Source organism: Leptonotus elevatus, chromosome 14 (assembly GCF_054856555.1).
Source record: "Leptonotus elevatus isolate MCC_2025b chromosome 14, RoL_Lele_1.0, whole genome shotgun sequence".
Classification (NCBI taxonomy): Eukaryota; Metazoa; Chordata; class Actinopteri; order Syngnathiformes; family Syngnathidae; genus Leptonotus; species Leptonotus elevatus.
Genome location: NC_141252.1, coordinates 13,795,382 through 13,811,648, shown reverse-complemented (window position 1 = coordinate 13,811,648; position 16,267 = coordinate 13,795,382). Strand labels below are relative to the sequence as shown.

The 16,267-nt window shown below is 38.7% G+C and overlaps 2 protein-coding genes and 1 long non-coding RNA gene across 3 annotated transcripts in view; 2 read left to right on the top strand and 1 right to left on the bottom strand.

Annotated features, from left to right (window-relative positions):
* The window catches only part of LOC147163082 (filamin-A-interacting protein 1-like), a 22,323-nt gene extending 13,267 nt beyond the window's left edge, over nt 1-9,056 (top strand). Inside the window, exons 5-6 of the mRNA XM_086094649.1 lie at nt 4,272-7,044; nt 8,511-9,056. Coding sequence (XP_085950775.1) covers nt 4,272-7,044; nt 8,511-8,717 — 2,980 coding nt within the window. The 3' untranslated portion in view covers nt 8,718-9,056. The remainder of the gene's footprint in view (nt 1-4,271; nt 7,045-8,510) is intronic.
* The window catches only part of LOC147163081 (uncharacterized), a 16,569-nt gene extending 5,504 nt beyond the window's left edge, over nt 1-11,065 (bottom strand). Inside the window, exon 1 of the long non-coding RNA XR_015097068.1 lies at nt 10,970-11,065. This is a non-coding gene — a long non-coding RNA (uncharacterized LOC147163081). The remainder of the gene's footprint in view (nt 1-10,969) is intronic.
* Nucleotides 10,467-16,267, top strand: LOC147163080 (cell cycle control protein 50A-like). The gene is made up of 7 exons (XM_086094650.1): nt 10,467-10,952; nt 12,588-12,707; nt 13,298-13,405; nt 13,492-13,579; nt 13,661-13,804; nt 13,995-14,204; nt 15,203-16,267. Exons 1-7 carry the CDS (start codon nt 10,704-10,706, stop codon nt 15,394-15,396), a joined length of 1,113 nt encoding a protein of 370 aa, XP_085950776.1. The 5' UTR covers nt 10,467-10,703; the 3' UTR covers nt 15,397-16,267.

Genomic DNA, 16,267 nt, shown 5'->3' with positions numbered 1-16,267 from the left:
AGTTGCTTTGTTGAGGGAAGGATTATACACATTCAGTGTAACCTCCAAAATAGATCACAAATTGATTTAAGACACTCTAATTTGTTCAGATCACCCCCCCCCCATAGGAAATTATTGAAATGTCGTCATAAAATGTTTTACATGTTTAAAAACATTGTAAAAAGGAAAACGTGTTCTCAAAGTTAACATGTATGGCGAGGAAAGTCCACTTGTTTAAAGACTTCATGAATTTCACTTAATTGTAATGTTGCTATGAAGAGTAAAAATAACCATTGTGGACAGCAAAACAATTATACAGATTTCCAGTGAAACATTTACACATACTGTATATAAACATCCACTCTTAACTATGGATGACGAGTGACAGACATGATAGTTCAATTATTATTATCATTATTATTATCATTATCATCCCACCTCACGCACCTATCCAAAACACATGAAAAAGCCAAAGAAAACGTAAAATTGATGGACTTCAAAGCATCATAGTTACAGAAATAATTTGCCCCCATAAAGCTGTGAGTAGCATACATCGGTTTGACTTTCTAGATCCTTTGTTTAGTGCTGGTAATGTGTTAATGCTTGTAATGCTCAAGCATTCAAAGTGTAAAAAAGGTATACTCCTCAAAGAGACAAATGTGCTGTTGTCAAACAGAAGCCGAATAAACAAGTGCGTGAGGAGCGAATATTTCTCTTGACCTTTTAATCTTTCTCCCCTGCAGCGAATGCCTGCATGAGTGAGAATCAAAGGCACATCGGAAAGAATAATCTTCGACTTTAATGTCAAGCCTGACTAAGTGGCTGTGACAAGAACTTTTTGCTTTGCTTAAGTCGTATTTATTTAGCTGCACTCTTTATACATGAAAGTTAGTTCAACATTGTCATCTGTATATGCATCATGGTACAAAAGCTTGTTGAGACGCCATTACCATAGTTTGGGTATCTCAAAAAGTAAATATAGGTAATTTAAGACATATTACACTTGATGATACTCACAGCCCAGAGTACCAACAGAGTAAATACAAAATACAAATAAAAACGAATACATGCAAGATTCCCGTTCGAGAAATACATAAAGAAAAATGCATTTCTGTTATATCTGCAAGTTTGGTACTGTCCTACTTTGTCTCCCCCTTAGATGAAATGGAAAAATCGAATTTTCCATTGGTATGATGTCCTCCAGCGTTCAACAATAAATGGTCGTGTGCCTAAAAGTCACAGGAATGCAGAAAATGTGCACTAAAATAAGCTCTTTCATACTAAACATCAGCAATTAACACCTCTCAGATAACATCAATTTGTATGTCAAGAACCTTAAGTATCAAGTGATTGATGCTTAATAGAGGAACAAACTTCACTTTTGGAAAGATGTGTAGATTAATGTGCAATAGTTGTAAATGTTGATTTGCATTAGATGTTAAACTAATAATGAATTGTAAACATCAAATGATGTTCTTAGTTATTTTACATCATGTAGTATGTACAGACTATCAGTATTATCGTTATACAGGACAATAATTGACCATAACTGGCAAACAACTTATGCAATTTATGCACATAGCCTACTGTTTTACTGTATACAGTATATCATTGTTCCTGCATCAACATTCATCTATCTATCTTTGCAAGATATGGCTGACAAGATCAGGTCTGCTTTGAGGTTATTAGTAATGGGCTTAGTGTTTAAAATGTAATATAGACTAGGATGATTTTTTAAATTCATTTATATGATTAATTAATTAATTAATTATTATTATTATTATTTATTTTATTTGGGGGGGGGGTCTCCATTAATGGCCAGGAAACTGGGGTATTTGATGGGTTTTTTTTGCCAGCCCAAAGTCATGTGTAATATAAAAACGCTGCTTTGGCACCATCTAACGGTATATTGTTGCCAAACACTTGTGTCAAACTGGGTGGAGGAAATCCAGTTAGTCAGGCCATAGTTTTGACTGATTAAAAAAAAAAAGTCCTTAGCCAGCATCTCGTGGCATCAGATTTTCACTCATCCCCATGGCCTTCTTGATCGTGACCCACACATAATGCATACGTCTGGTACACTAAAGGGGGTTAAGGACTGGTTGTCACATGCCATGTTACATGTTACTACTTGGTGTCTGTACCTGTCACCATGAGTCTTACTAGGTTCAACAGTTATTATGCACGGTACAGTTATTATGGTTGCCTAATGGCCACTTTGTCTCTAGTCTGATTCTCTTAACAGCACATCAGTCTTACTGCATGTTAGCAATGCTTCACACATTTGTTTTTTCAGTCAAGTGAGATAAATTCTCCACAACACATTATTGTCATGACAGCTTTTTGGCATCTCTTGTCTTCTTCAATCCACAGCCTTTGGAGACAAGAGGGTCTTCACTGCCTTTGAGCAAATTCCGCAGGAAACACAGGATCAAATGCTGTGCCATGATTCCATGTGTTTTTTAGTTCTCATCAGCACAATTCAACTTTCAATGTATTGAAAAATGTTTTATCTGCTAAATTAATATCTAGTATTGGGAACATGGCTCTGCATATTTCTTTATTTTTTTACAATTTATCTGTAATAAAAACAAAGTTGGGGGGGAATCACCATACAAATTAAATCACTGCATCATGAGGTCAAAGAAGCATTCACAGCTTTAGACCGTTTTTTGCTTCTTCATCAAAACACAACAATTTGACCTGAATGTCTCTCATTGGTAGCTCAAGCTATTGTATATAGCCTTTATTCAATCATCATTTTCTAATTGAATACTATGTCGGAGATGATGATGTGATTACTTAGGCTCTATCAGAATATATCAAAGTCCAGTGCTGTGCATCCCAATAGCCTCTTATAAGCTGACTGTCATGGTTACATTTTGTCATCTTCAATCTTCTTCACCTTAAAAAGGGACACATCCAACCATTCCGTATCTGTTTCCCTCATCTCACGGAAACCGGTGCTAGTCCAGCTTCCCCTGAAGGGGAACTACAATGAACAATCCGTCCTATTTTATTTAATGGTTTTACCCTTAAAGTGTCAGAAAACTGAGAAATCCTCAAATGAACTTATGAAGAACTACAAACGGTGTGATGTTTTACTCAGTAAGGCCTAAACTGTCTGGAAAATTGTTTGGACTGGCCTTCACTCAAACATGCCAGTGTTGCATGGAAGCAGGAAAATTGGGGGAGTTTTGCAGAGCACTCCTCCTGTGGCAAATATCCCACCCCTTTCACAGTCCAAAGTAGAACAGTGCACAGTCTCTCTCACTTTTTTCCACATGCACACACACACACATACACACGCACACACAGACACACATTACTGCCTTATAAGGATGAGGTGACATCGCGCACCAGAGGTCTGATGGTTCTGCACTGTAGTAAATCACCTTTCATAGTCCTTAAACAAGCATGCTTGAAATGTGACAGAGGATATTTTGTGCGAAAAGAGGCCTTGGCTACTTGTCACGCATCCTGATTGGATTTTGTATCACTATAATTATGCCTTTGTGTTGCTTGTAGAACATCAGTGGTAAGTTCTGATTGAATTATTTTTCTGATTTACATTTGATGACGCATTGAAACAAGAGATTCCTTTCAAATGGAGATGAAAATACTTGTTTATGGACTATTTGGTGTCTTTTGCATTACAAAGGTTTATGGCTTATATCTATCTGGTCTTGAAATGTTTGTGCTGATGCTGAGGAAAAACATGCAACATTGCACTCTGTTTTGCATGCATTTGATTGGAGCAGCATGAATCAGCATTGTCAGACCAGAAAGTAGAAAAGAGAAAAGAAGCCCACAAGGTGATAGCAAACATCAGTGTGTTAGCCTCTACCCTAATTTAAGCCGAAGGAAGTACTTTGGGAGAGCTGGATGTAATATTTAACTATGGTTTTGGCTTAAGTGTTAATTGTGCTGACCTGCTTGTTCTGTATTGCCAGTGAGCTGTATCTAATCATCAGCTACCTGAGCAGTATAAAAATCCATTGTAGATAGAAATGTGAAGCAAAAGTAACAAAGATAATGTTTTCCACTGTCATGCAGGAAATGTGTTATAAGTAATACTAGTAGTAAAAGTTGTCATCATAATATTTGGATGAGAAATTGTTACTGAAATGACCATTAAATCTCTGCTCGGAAAATGCATAATTGAATAAAAGGGATTTATATTTTTATAATACAGCATTTAATGCAGAAACATGGCAAGAAACTAGTAACAATTAGATGTATTACATGATTAACTAATGCACAACCTTGATTTTTCCTATTCTCATTTCTAGACTAAAGAGGCTGCTTGACAACGAAAAAGCCTACCAGGTGAAAAAGGAGAAGGAGCATTCTAAACGTCTGGCCAAAGTGCAAGAGGAGCTGGTGAAACTAAAATCATTTGCCCTGATGTTGGTCAATGAACGCCAACAACACCTGGAGCAAATGGACCAACAGACTCAGCGGGTCCAGGAACTGAGCCAGCAGCTTCAGCAGCAGAGGAAGATACTAAGTGAAACCAGGGAGCACGCTCAGGAAGATGCCCACAGGGTTCTAGGCTTAGAGGCCGAGCTTAGAGAAAAAACTGTCACACTCGCTCAGCAGCATGAAGAGATGAGCTCTAAGCTCGCCAGTCAGGAGCTCCTCAACTGTCAACTCAATTCAAAAATTCTAGGGCTTGTGCGTACAGTGGATGAGATAGAGGAGAGCAACAAGGCCTTGAGAAAGTCTGAAGAGGAACTGCAGCAGAGCATAACTGGCAAAGGAGAGTGTGTAAACTCTAACTTAATTAGCGAGCTAGAGAATTTAAGGAAGCGTGTGCTGGAGATGGAAGGAAACGATGAGGAGATCACCCGAACTGAAAATCAATGCAAGGAGCTCAGGAAGAAGCTGCAGGAGGAGAACAGCAAAAGTAAAGAACTTCGGATAGAGGTGGAGAAACTCCAGAAAAGAATGATAGAGTTGGAGAAACTTGAAGGTACCTTTAACATAAGTAAGAATGAGTCTGCTCAATTATACGCTGCTTTAGAAAAAGAGAAGGGCCTGACCAAAGAGCTCTCTGAGGAAGTTGTCACGCTCAAGATCCGAATGAAAGAGCTTGAATCCTCTGAACTCAAGTTAGAAAAGTCTGAGCTTCACCTGAAGGATGACTTAGGTAAGCTGAAGTCTTTGACTGTAGCTTTAATGGAGGAACGAAAGACTTTGGTGGAAAGAATGACATCAGATGAAAAGAAAAAGGAGGACTTGAGTAAGATGGTCAAAGATGAGCAGAGTAAGGTTATGGAGGTGACAGAGAAATTGATAGAGGAAAGCAAAAAACTCTTGAAGTTAAAATCAGAAATGGAAACAAAAGTTGATTGCCTGACGACAGAAAAGAAGGACCTCAACACCAAACTGGCATTTGAAACTGATAAAACAAAGGATCTTCTTTCAAAGGTCAGCCAAATGAAAAAGAGGTTGGACAGTTTGGAGCAGACAGAAAGACTATCTGCAAACAAATTGGTGAAATGTGACCAAGGAAGAGCACCTGATACTGGGAAAAGAGACGATAACAAAATTAAAGAGCTAACCTTTGAGATTGAGCACCTAAGAAATCGTCTCAAACAACTTGAAGTGGTTGAGGGAGATCTGATCAAAACAGAGGATCAATACGACATTCTGGAGAAAAGGTTCATAACGGAACAAGACAAAGCCAACATCCTTTCTCAGCAAGTGGAGGCCATGAGGAGTCAAATAGCACGGAACAAAGCGATTGAGAAAGGAGAGGAGAACAGCCAGGAGGAAGACCTGCGACAACAATTCAAACGAGAGGAGGCCAAAACCAGGGAGATGCAAGCGGATGTTGTAGCTCTCAAGGAAAAGATACATGAACTGATGCACAAGGAGGACCAACTTTCTCAACTACAAGTAGATTACTCAGTCCTGCAGCAGAGATTCTTTGAAGAGGAAGTGAAAGCCAAAAGCATGGGCACTGAAGTTCTCCAATTAACCAAAGAACTGGAGATAGCAAAGCGTCACAGTCGTGCACTAAGGCCCAGTTTGAACGGAAGGAGGATGGTGGACGTTGCTGTCACATCCACTGGGGTACAGACAGAAGCATTGTCCAATGGGCCAACAGAGGAAGATACTCCGGCTGGATTTATTAGGAAGTCTGTTCAAGAAGAGAATCACATCATGAACAATTTAAGGCAGAAGAGTCTAAAGAAGCCAACAGAAAAGGCTGGTGGCATTGTACGTTCCCCTTCATCTGGAAGTGATTTCAGTATGAAGAAATCCTGGATTCCTTGGATGAGGAAGAAAGACACCAACTCTCAAGAAACCAGCCTGGAAAAAACAAACATGAGTGGAAATCCAAACCTGACTGTGGCCCACAAGCAAGGGCAGCCCTTACACATCCGAGTGACACCGGACCACCAAAACAATATGGCTACCCTTGAAATCAGTAGCACCACTGCTGAGGATGTCTTCTCAACAACAGCGCCACCAAACGTCAACCCATCACAACCTAAATCCAGAATTACAATCATTCCAACACACTCTGCTACAGTTCGGGGAAGGTCCACCAATGGTCATCAGGGTCCAGAAAGAACCAAATCTCCAGTCACCATCACAACTATTTCCAGAGCCAAGTCTCCAGACAGCAGCCAAGCGTCCTCCGCTACCTCGAGAAGGCCATTATCTCCTGTCACCATCATGACAGTCAGCACCACGGCAGTGCCTGATACCTCTTCCTCCCCAGAACCCCAAGAAATGACCATGGGTCGGGCTGTGTTCAAGGTTACCCCTGAAAAGCAGATGGTCCCAGTGCCTATAAGGAAAGGTCACAGTAACACGAGCATTATTACCACCACTGATGATAACAAGATCCATATTCATCTAGGTAATAGTCTGACCCCAAAGATTGTAGTGAGGCCAGTAACTGAGAGCAAGGAACTGACCCTGTCGACTGGGACGGTTTTGCGATCCCCTCGCCAAATTACCACGACCCGGACAACACAGAACAAAGTGATGAGCACCATTACCATTTCCCCTGTTGCATCAAACACTACCAGACCCACACAAAGCATGGTATGTTTTTCTCAGGCTTATCACACCAGAACAGTAAAATGATATTCAGTAGGATGCAAAGGTCTAAGGCCAGCAGTATTGTTGCTCATTCACAAGTCATTGTTTAAATGGATAACTAGGACGCTTTGTGCATGGGCCCATTGTATTTTGATGAGAATATAGATATGCCTATACAGTACGGCTACATAAACATTTGCATCAATTAAACAGCCCACACCCCAGAATCTAAATACATCTATTCATCATCTTCCACAGACCAGGAAGTAGCCTGCTAAATAATGAAGATATAAATTAACAAACCTATAAACACAAATACATTATGACCAGTTGCACAATATGATATCATATACATAACATATATGCATAAGAGCCATATCAAATATTCTGTCTTTGCAAAGGTGATAACGCTTTGATTGACAGTGTCAGAGAAGTGTTCATTTAATAATATGTTTATTATTATGGTGATTGTAGTTTGCAATAGTGTAAAACTCTACTGCATCATAATGAGGAATGTGAGTAATATTTTGATTACGTCAAAACTCATTTACAGTACATGAAAGAGCAATTCTTGAATTAGAGATCATTATTCTCAGCAAGTGATCATAATGTCATGGCTAAAACAACAAATCTACTGTGCTGGCCAAAGACGTTTGCACAGTACTGCACTTTTCTTCTATTACTCTTTGCATTCCAGACATGTGGTAATTGTGTACTGTGCTAAAACAATTTCAAAGAATTTAAAAGTAAAGAATACTTTACACTTAAGGCATTTTGTACTTTCAGTATTTTGGAGAAACCAGTCAAATTATTATCATTTTTTTTTTAAACTACATGACTAGAATTTAGCATTAGAAAATAATAGAATAGCATTAGAAGACAAACCCAAAACAGTCAAAGTTATGCACATTAAAGACTAGCTAAATTAATTTTATATGGTTATTATTTTATTTGCATGTATCACTGAGTGGACCGAAGGCCATGAGAGCAAAGGAGTGTTGATGTTTCAGTGGACCTTATGATATCCTCTTTGTGACTCAGCTTGCTAGCGTGACAAAAAAGGCCCTATGGGCTGGCCTCAGCAAAGCAGAGCTAATGATGTGGCATTCTGCCACCCTGCTACAGGCATGCTGCAATTTATATTTGTTTCACAGTGTTTACATTCACAAACAGATTCACAGGGCTTTGTGCCCCGTGGCTGACAAAAAACAGCCTTGCAGCAGCAACAGCACAGAAACCAAACCCGGCAAACTGGGTTGCAAGTGAAAGAATGAATAAATATTTGCATTTTCATTCAGTTTCTGTCCAATGAGTTACACTGTTTAGAAATATTGAATTCCTGTTTCGCCCTTTTTAAAATGAATTACTCTTCATTTTCCATTCAAATGCCAAATGCTTTCATTTTCCTGCCTGAGAAACTGTACTCTCTCTCTTTCCCTCTGTCTTTCTGTCTCTCTATTGTCAAACAGTGTGGGCACGATTCCCAGGCCCCTCGTACGGGGCTGACCCGCATCCCAATGTCCAAGAGCCTGAAAACAGGGAAGACGGTGCTTGGTTCCTTGGGCATATCGAGTGGAGTGAAGGCAGAGTCGCGTGCTGAGAGTCAATCTATGAGAATAGAATTTAAGAAATCAACGGTAAATGGCATCACTTATCAAAATGGAGGAAAAGGCTGATTAGCAAACCAAAATTCTCTACGGTGCTTAAGAGACAATAACGCACTGATAACACAACAGCCAAGTGAGTGATTAAAAGGATTATATTTGATTTAAAACATTACATTTATGCATAGCCTTTTATACTTCCCTATCACATGCAGTATCATATATAATTATTTTATTTACATTACTAAAATGTACAGAGAGAAAAAAAGGTCAAACCACGTTGCTACTAATTCTTCATTGTGACACATAAAATGAAAAAAAACTTCAAATGTATGCAGTTTGTGTTAATGTAATTTGTGTTTTAATTGTATGTAAAGCATTTGTTATTAAACATATTTTGAATAAACATCATTTTAAAGTGTTCATATTCACTGGAAAAAAAGTAGCACATATGTAATGTTTGTCTTTTATGAATGGATGAATCTTTGCAAGCAGAATCAAGCTGCCCTATATGTTTCAATTATGGTAAGTACTTGTAAAAGGTTAACAATGAGTTAATTTGTTGTTTCATAATATAACGAGCAACCAAATTGCTAAATGAAACCTTATTCACAAATTGGTGAACCTCGCCCCATCCTTCCCTTGTTCGTGAGCCTTTTCGGGATGCCCCTTTTATGGAAAATTCTGAAAATCCGGGCATTTATTTTAAAATAAATTTAAAATGTAGAATCTATGCAAAAATCATTAAAAAAAAAATATTATTCAATTATGTAAATATTTCAGAAAAATGTAAGTTCATAAAATGAACAAGCAAGTCAGTAATGTCACACTCTCATTATACTTAAAGTTAAAGGTCGCAATGCTCTGTATCTAAAAAGGTAAAATCAACCAAAATATGTTTTGTGTTCTTTGCAACCCCACTAGTCTAAACATGGAATTCTGATTAATATTGCATTTGGGGAAAATTAATTAATCAGCAGAAGTCACCATTTTATTCTTCTCATGGGGCGGCCATTTTGCACTTGTTGTCAGCTGAAAATGACATCACAGTTGCTCATGGTTCAGGTAACAACCAATCCCAATACACCAGTGTTTCTCAATCTTTTTTCAGTGATGTACCCCCTGTGAAATATTTTTCAGCCGTAACCAGCTCAAAGCATTTTTGGTTTAAAAACAGAAATGACTTAAAATGTGTTGTGCCATCTATTATTATACTTTGGAAATGCATTCTATAGCAGTCTCCCTTGAACTATTTAGAAATAAAAAAGAAAAATAAAGAAATAATGAAATTATTATGAATAAAGATTTGTGTGCATATTAATTATCACCAATAACTGTGCCTCCTTTTGGGTCATAGAGTAATGAAATGTTCTCAAACAGAAATCACTAACTAAATTTTAAATAACGTTTTGAATGAAATTAGATAGCCTACTGAATATAACATTCATTTTATGAACTTACATTTTTCTGAAATATTTACTTAATATTTAATATTTATATTGAATAATATAATTTAATATAATATAATATTATATTGAATAATAATTTTTTTTAATGATTTTTGCATAGATTCTACATTTTAAATTTATTTTAAAATAAATGCCCGGATTTTCAGAATTTTCCATAAAAGCATCCCGAAAAGGCTCAGTTGTTCAGGATGGGGCGAGGTTCACCATTTTGTGAATAAATGCGTGCGCAAACAATGCATATATTTTATATGGATTATATTTATAAATGCTAAAAATAACGTACTTTGCTGTCGCATATTGTTGGCGCATGGCCGTGTCAGTGGGCGTCATCATGCACTATGGTGACGTCACCATTGCGTTTCAAAAACCTATCGGCTTTTCTACTTCCTGCTTCTTGGTGTAGGATGGCACCATTAAAACAGAAAGAGTCAAAGCTATCCCGAGCAGCTATTTAAGACTCAATTGCCTGACTTTAACTCTAGTCTCGGGATTTTACAAGTTTAAAGATTCGTGTCGTGTCTTTGGTGTGGAACAGAACGGGAAGTGAGCGGCTGCCCACGACAGTATTTACTCTGAGCGGATTGCAGCCATGATGGCGTCGAGCTACAACGCTAAGGAAGAGGACGGCCACCACTCAGGCCCCTCTAATCATGGCGGCGCAGGGGCCGTGAAAAGCAAGAAACCGGACAACACAGCATTTAAACAACAGAGACTACCTGCCTGGCAACCCATTTTGACGGCTGGAACCGTGCTCCCTGCTTTCTTTGTCATAGGTCTCATCTTCATCCCCATTGGCATCGGCCTGTATGTTACGTCAAACAATATCAAGGAGTTCGAGGTAGGACCAGCTTTTACCTTCCACTGGTCTCGTTTGCATCCTCCAGACAGCCCCAGCCTCGTTTACACGAACCACTAACATTGCCATCAGCCTCGTAGGCCGACAGAAAGACCCATAATGGCAAGCGAGTGTAGCTGGCTCATCTAGTTGAGTGCGCTCGTACAGTAGAACATACAGTACATAAAATGACTTGAAATTGAGTGTATGTTAATGTAATTGTTCTTTTAATTATGTAATGTAATGTGTTGATAAACATTTTGAATGCAAATAATTTCAAAGTACATACAACGTTTGTCTTGTCCAATTCATCCTTGCAAGCAAGCTCAAGCTGTTCTATTTGTTTTCAGTTAACAGTTATGTATGGTAAACAGTTGTTAATGTTTTGCTGCATAAATTAAGGAGCAGCCAAATTGTTTAATGGGAACAAATGAAACCGGCAGAGGGCAGATAAATATGTCTGCATACATTTATCAATTATTTATCTATTAATATTGATTGAGTTTTTTCCCCCCTAAAAAGTATAGCAGCTACATTAAATTGTAAATGCAAGACTACTTTTACATTGCTTTTTAGAGCGTTTTTCATTAGAATTGTGTCAGGAAACACACACACTACCTTAGGGTATTGATGTCTTTAACCTCATTGTTACCTCATCATAATTGTGTGGCTGCAGAGTAGACCATCTCAAACTTTTACGTGGAACCGTCTGTGTTGCCATAAATAAATGATATGTAATAGGGGTGTTTAAAAAAAAAAAATCGATTCGGCAATATATCGCGATCTTACAGTGCACAGTTCTCAAATCGATTTTATATGCAGCCAAATAGATTTTTAAACATAAATTTTTGATGGAAATATTCAACAAAACGTCTTACTTGGGGTTCGGGTTCACACTTTATGCATGGAAGAATGTTCTATTAATAGAACATTAAGCCTTAATACCTTATTTTAGGGCTGTTCATACATGAAACAGACTGCAACTTGTTTGTTAAATACATTAGCTCAGTTATAAGTCTGAAGTTTCAGATAAATAAATACATTTTCATACAAATCTTACAGTGTACAAATACAAGTTTACTGATTAGTATTTTCTGAATTTGAGAAAAAAAAGAAAACGCAAAAAATCGCAATAATCAATTTATACATTTGTATCGGGATTAATCGGCATCGATTCGTGACTTATGAATCGTGATACTGATCGAATCGCCAGGTACTACGCAATTCACACCCCTAATATGTAAAATCACCTCCGCCCCGGAGGTGATTTTGTCACCTGTGGTCATCATACCATACATGAATCAGAGCAGCAAACAAAGAGCTGTTTTTTGGTTGTTTTTGCTTTTGTGGGGCTGCATCATGCACGGACCAATGTGCATGTGTGGAGTCTGCGGTCCGCATGCAAGTCCTAAGCGGTGAAAGCTGAAGAAGAGTGTGATTTTTAATGAGCAGTGTCTAATTTAGTGCCTGTGTTGGTTCAAATGTATGCTCTCGCACCAACGTGATCACATGACATTCGCGCATACTGAAAAACAGCTCACAGTCTCCGATATTATTGGTGTCAACATCCCTATTCCCTAATATTTGCATTTGCTGTGTTTTACGTGCCTTTTTCATTTACTCGCATTTTATTTTCAGATTGACTACACCGGTGTGGACGTGTCAAGCCCATGCTTTAGTTGTGCCAAAAACTACAGCTGGGAGAGCACAACATCCTGCGTGTGCTCTGTGAATTTCACTTTGGAGCAGCCTTTTGAGGTGTGTCCTACCTACTACTACTGCACTCTCCTTGACACACTCTTCAATGAATAATACATGTCAAGGTCCAGTATTGATAGGGTTGCTTCGAGCGTGTCGAAAGTAGAGCGAAGCCCACTGTCCAATATTTGATAGTGAGTGACATGATTGAGAGGGAAAAGAAAATCTATGCAGGCAGAAAATCTCCATTAACATTCAATTTTAGTTCAGGTAAAGGAGACTCAAGGTTTATGATTGATTACTCTAATTTTGAAATATGCTTGGAATACTTTCTGAAGACTTTATTTTAAATATTGTTAATCATAAACATGCCGTTTTGACCAACTCACAGCTGATTGCTCAGTGGGACCTGACCGCAAGTAGCATGCTGCTTTGTGGGGAAAAAGACTATTTAAAGAAAGAAAAGAAATGTTGATGATTTGGATCCAAAAATGCTGACTTGTTCAGTCCTACTGTGTACGTTTTTCAAGTGAAAAACTTGTGGCAAGTAGGGCTGAGCCGGTTGTAGCTGATTGGTTCAGTGTAGTGGGAAAGTGACCAAAAATAACCTCCATTAATACCATCAGTAACGACGTGTTTTCCCTGTCCAGAGCAACGTCTTCATGTACTATGGCTTATCCAACTTCTACCAAAACCACAGACGCTACGTGAAATCCAGAGATGACAGCCAGCTGAATGGGGACCGTTCTGCTTTGACGGTATAGTTGTAAAGATGTTGCACTGTCATCCATGAAGCAGATATTTTAATCAAATAATTGAACTTAACACTTATTGCCCCTCACAGAATCCGAGCAAGGAATGCGAGCCTTATCGTACCAGTGACAACCTGCCCATTGCTCCTTGCGGGGCCATAGCTAACAGCCTCTTCAATGGTAAGAGGAAACCATCATTATGGCTCTTTATAAATGCTCACAGCACCGATGTTACGCAATATTTATTTTTTTCTTTTGCAGACACTCTGATTCTCTATCATATTGACTCCAATGGCACCAAAATCAGAATCCCTCTGGTAAAGAAGGGGATTGCTTGGTGGACAGACAAGCATGTGAAGTTTAGGAATCCTGGTGGAAACGACAATCTTACTATCGCTTTTCAAGGTAATTCTAGCTCTCTGTGCCATTTTTATTAAAAGTCCCTGTTGTTAAACTGAATACTACATCATTCTTAGTCTTTGCACATTATAAGCAGTTATCTTCGAACATGCATAACGAATTCGGAAACAAATCTCTGAATTTCCTTTTACAAGGTCTTTAAAGAATTGACTATTTTGTTTGTGTTGTGTCTCAGGTACTAACAAGCCAGTGAACTGGAGAAAGCCGGTGTTCGAGCTGGACCCGGACGACCACGATAACAACGGCTTCATCAATGAAGACTTCATTGTGTGGATGCGCACGGCCGCCTTACCCACTTTCCGCAAGCTCTACAGGATCATCCAGAAGAAGTCGAGCTCAACCCCAACCCTAGCTAGCGGCAGATACATCTTGGACATCACCTACAGTATCCTTTTGTACACTTGGTTATGACTAAGGAGAAATCTGATGATTCTAATCGCTAATGTCGTTATGCACAAAAACAACATTGGCAAACCTGCACAATGTATATGCAATACAACAGCTGCAAGATAATTATTTTTGCCTTGATTTAATATTTTGCAGTTTTTAGATTTTTTTTTTTTGTTGTGGTATCTGCATCGGCAAGTACTAACAAGTAACATGCCGATACCGTTATTTCCGACGCTAATATAGGACTTTGGATGCAGCATCTTATGTCTTGCTTGTGTACGACGTTCACTGATGTGTGACGCGTTCACTGCATACCGAGCCAAGAACAACACTAGTAAGCTGTCACATCCATACAAAATTAGAACATTTGCAGGAAGCGCCTAATGTTACTCACTAGGCCACACCCCATACAGGCACACACACAGCAAATACTACAATATGTACAGTAATTATACTTTAAAACCTTTTTTTTTTTTTTTACAATCCCTTTTGTGTCTTATTTATATAAAGTACGTTACATATGCTTTCGTTATTAAAAACTAGCAACAATTTGTGTTGTTTTTGGGGGGCTGGATCGGATTGATGGAATTGCAATCAATTTTAATGGTGAAATTGTTGTTATATAGCTATAAGTAAATTAAGTTAAGAGTTTGGTGATGGTGCAAATTGAACTCGTAATTCAAGGTATCACTGGATTATTTTTCAGCACATTTTGTTCCTTTTAAATGTTAACCTTGCTCTGCAAGATGAATTCCCCAAAGAATCCATCTTGTAGAGAGCCCGCGGATTTTCACCGATCCGAACCACCAATCACAAAGCAACATTGTGTTTGGGGTCGGGATATGCAGCTGTGACGAAAATGCAGAAACCGTAGGAAAGAAACCTTACATGGCGACACAGGTGGACAAATGCATGGACGCTGCAATTAATTGGTCTTGCAGAATTACTCCGTTTCCTTTTTGTAGTCGTATTTCCTTAACGTTATGTAATCAGATTACCCTGTCCTGAGCTTTGACGGCCGCAAGCGAATGATCTTGAGCACCATCTCCTGGATGGGAGGGAAGAACCCTTTCCTGGGCATCGCCTACATCACCGTGGGCTCCATTTGCTTCTTCCTGGGCGTGGTCCTGCTCATCATCCACCACAAATACGACTCGCGCAACAGCAGCGCAGATATTCCAAACTAGGTCCCGCCAGTATAGCGTCCCTTCTGGACTGCGTGACGGTTTTCATGCAAATACACTGGTCATCTGCAAATGTATGTTTGTGCAAGAGCAGTCTCATGTTGTGTCATCTAAAGCTGTGTTTGAAGGCAGAGTACAATGCCCAAGTCTTGACTGCTTCAAGTTGGCTGCTGCGAATGTCATTTTATGTTTGTTTTTTTTTTTTAAATGTTCTATTTATCTCTATATCAAAGTATTTGTTGTATTGTAGCACAGCTTTGCAAATGGCTTAATTATTGAAGGGCATGTGTATTGTATGTCAGCTTTTGTCCATGTCGTGTACTACAAAATGTCCTGCTGATGAATGTACAATTACATTACGTTGACATACCTCAGGCTTTGAGATGATGTTGAAACTGAAAATAGCCTTTCCTTGTGCATCGTCAAATGAAGTATATGCCCTCATAATGACCAATTATTAAAACTCGCAGCTCCCTTTCCATCTTTTCAAACATTTACAAAAACGGACAATCTGATTATTTATGCATGCAACTAACTTGGCACTCCAGTGTTACCGTGACTTGAGCTTACTGTCTGGATGATAAGTGGTAAGGTTGTTTTTTTTAACGGTTAAATTACATTGCACAACTACCGGTATGTCAGTGTTGACCAAATGATTTGCACTTATAAGAACCTTTATTTTGTCCAAAGTCAGCGGAGGCTACACCTCACCCATAACAAGATTAAGTGGTAGAAAATGTACACTTTTTATTTTCCCTCCAGTTTCCCACCAGTCGTAAGACACCTTGTTATAATGTGGAGTCTCTTGTTTGCAATTGAAATGTTTGAGATTTTACAAGGCTAATAGGTTCCAATTAAAGAAATTGTCAATGTC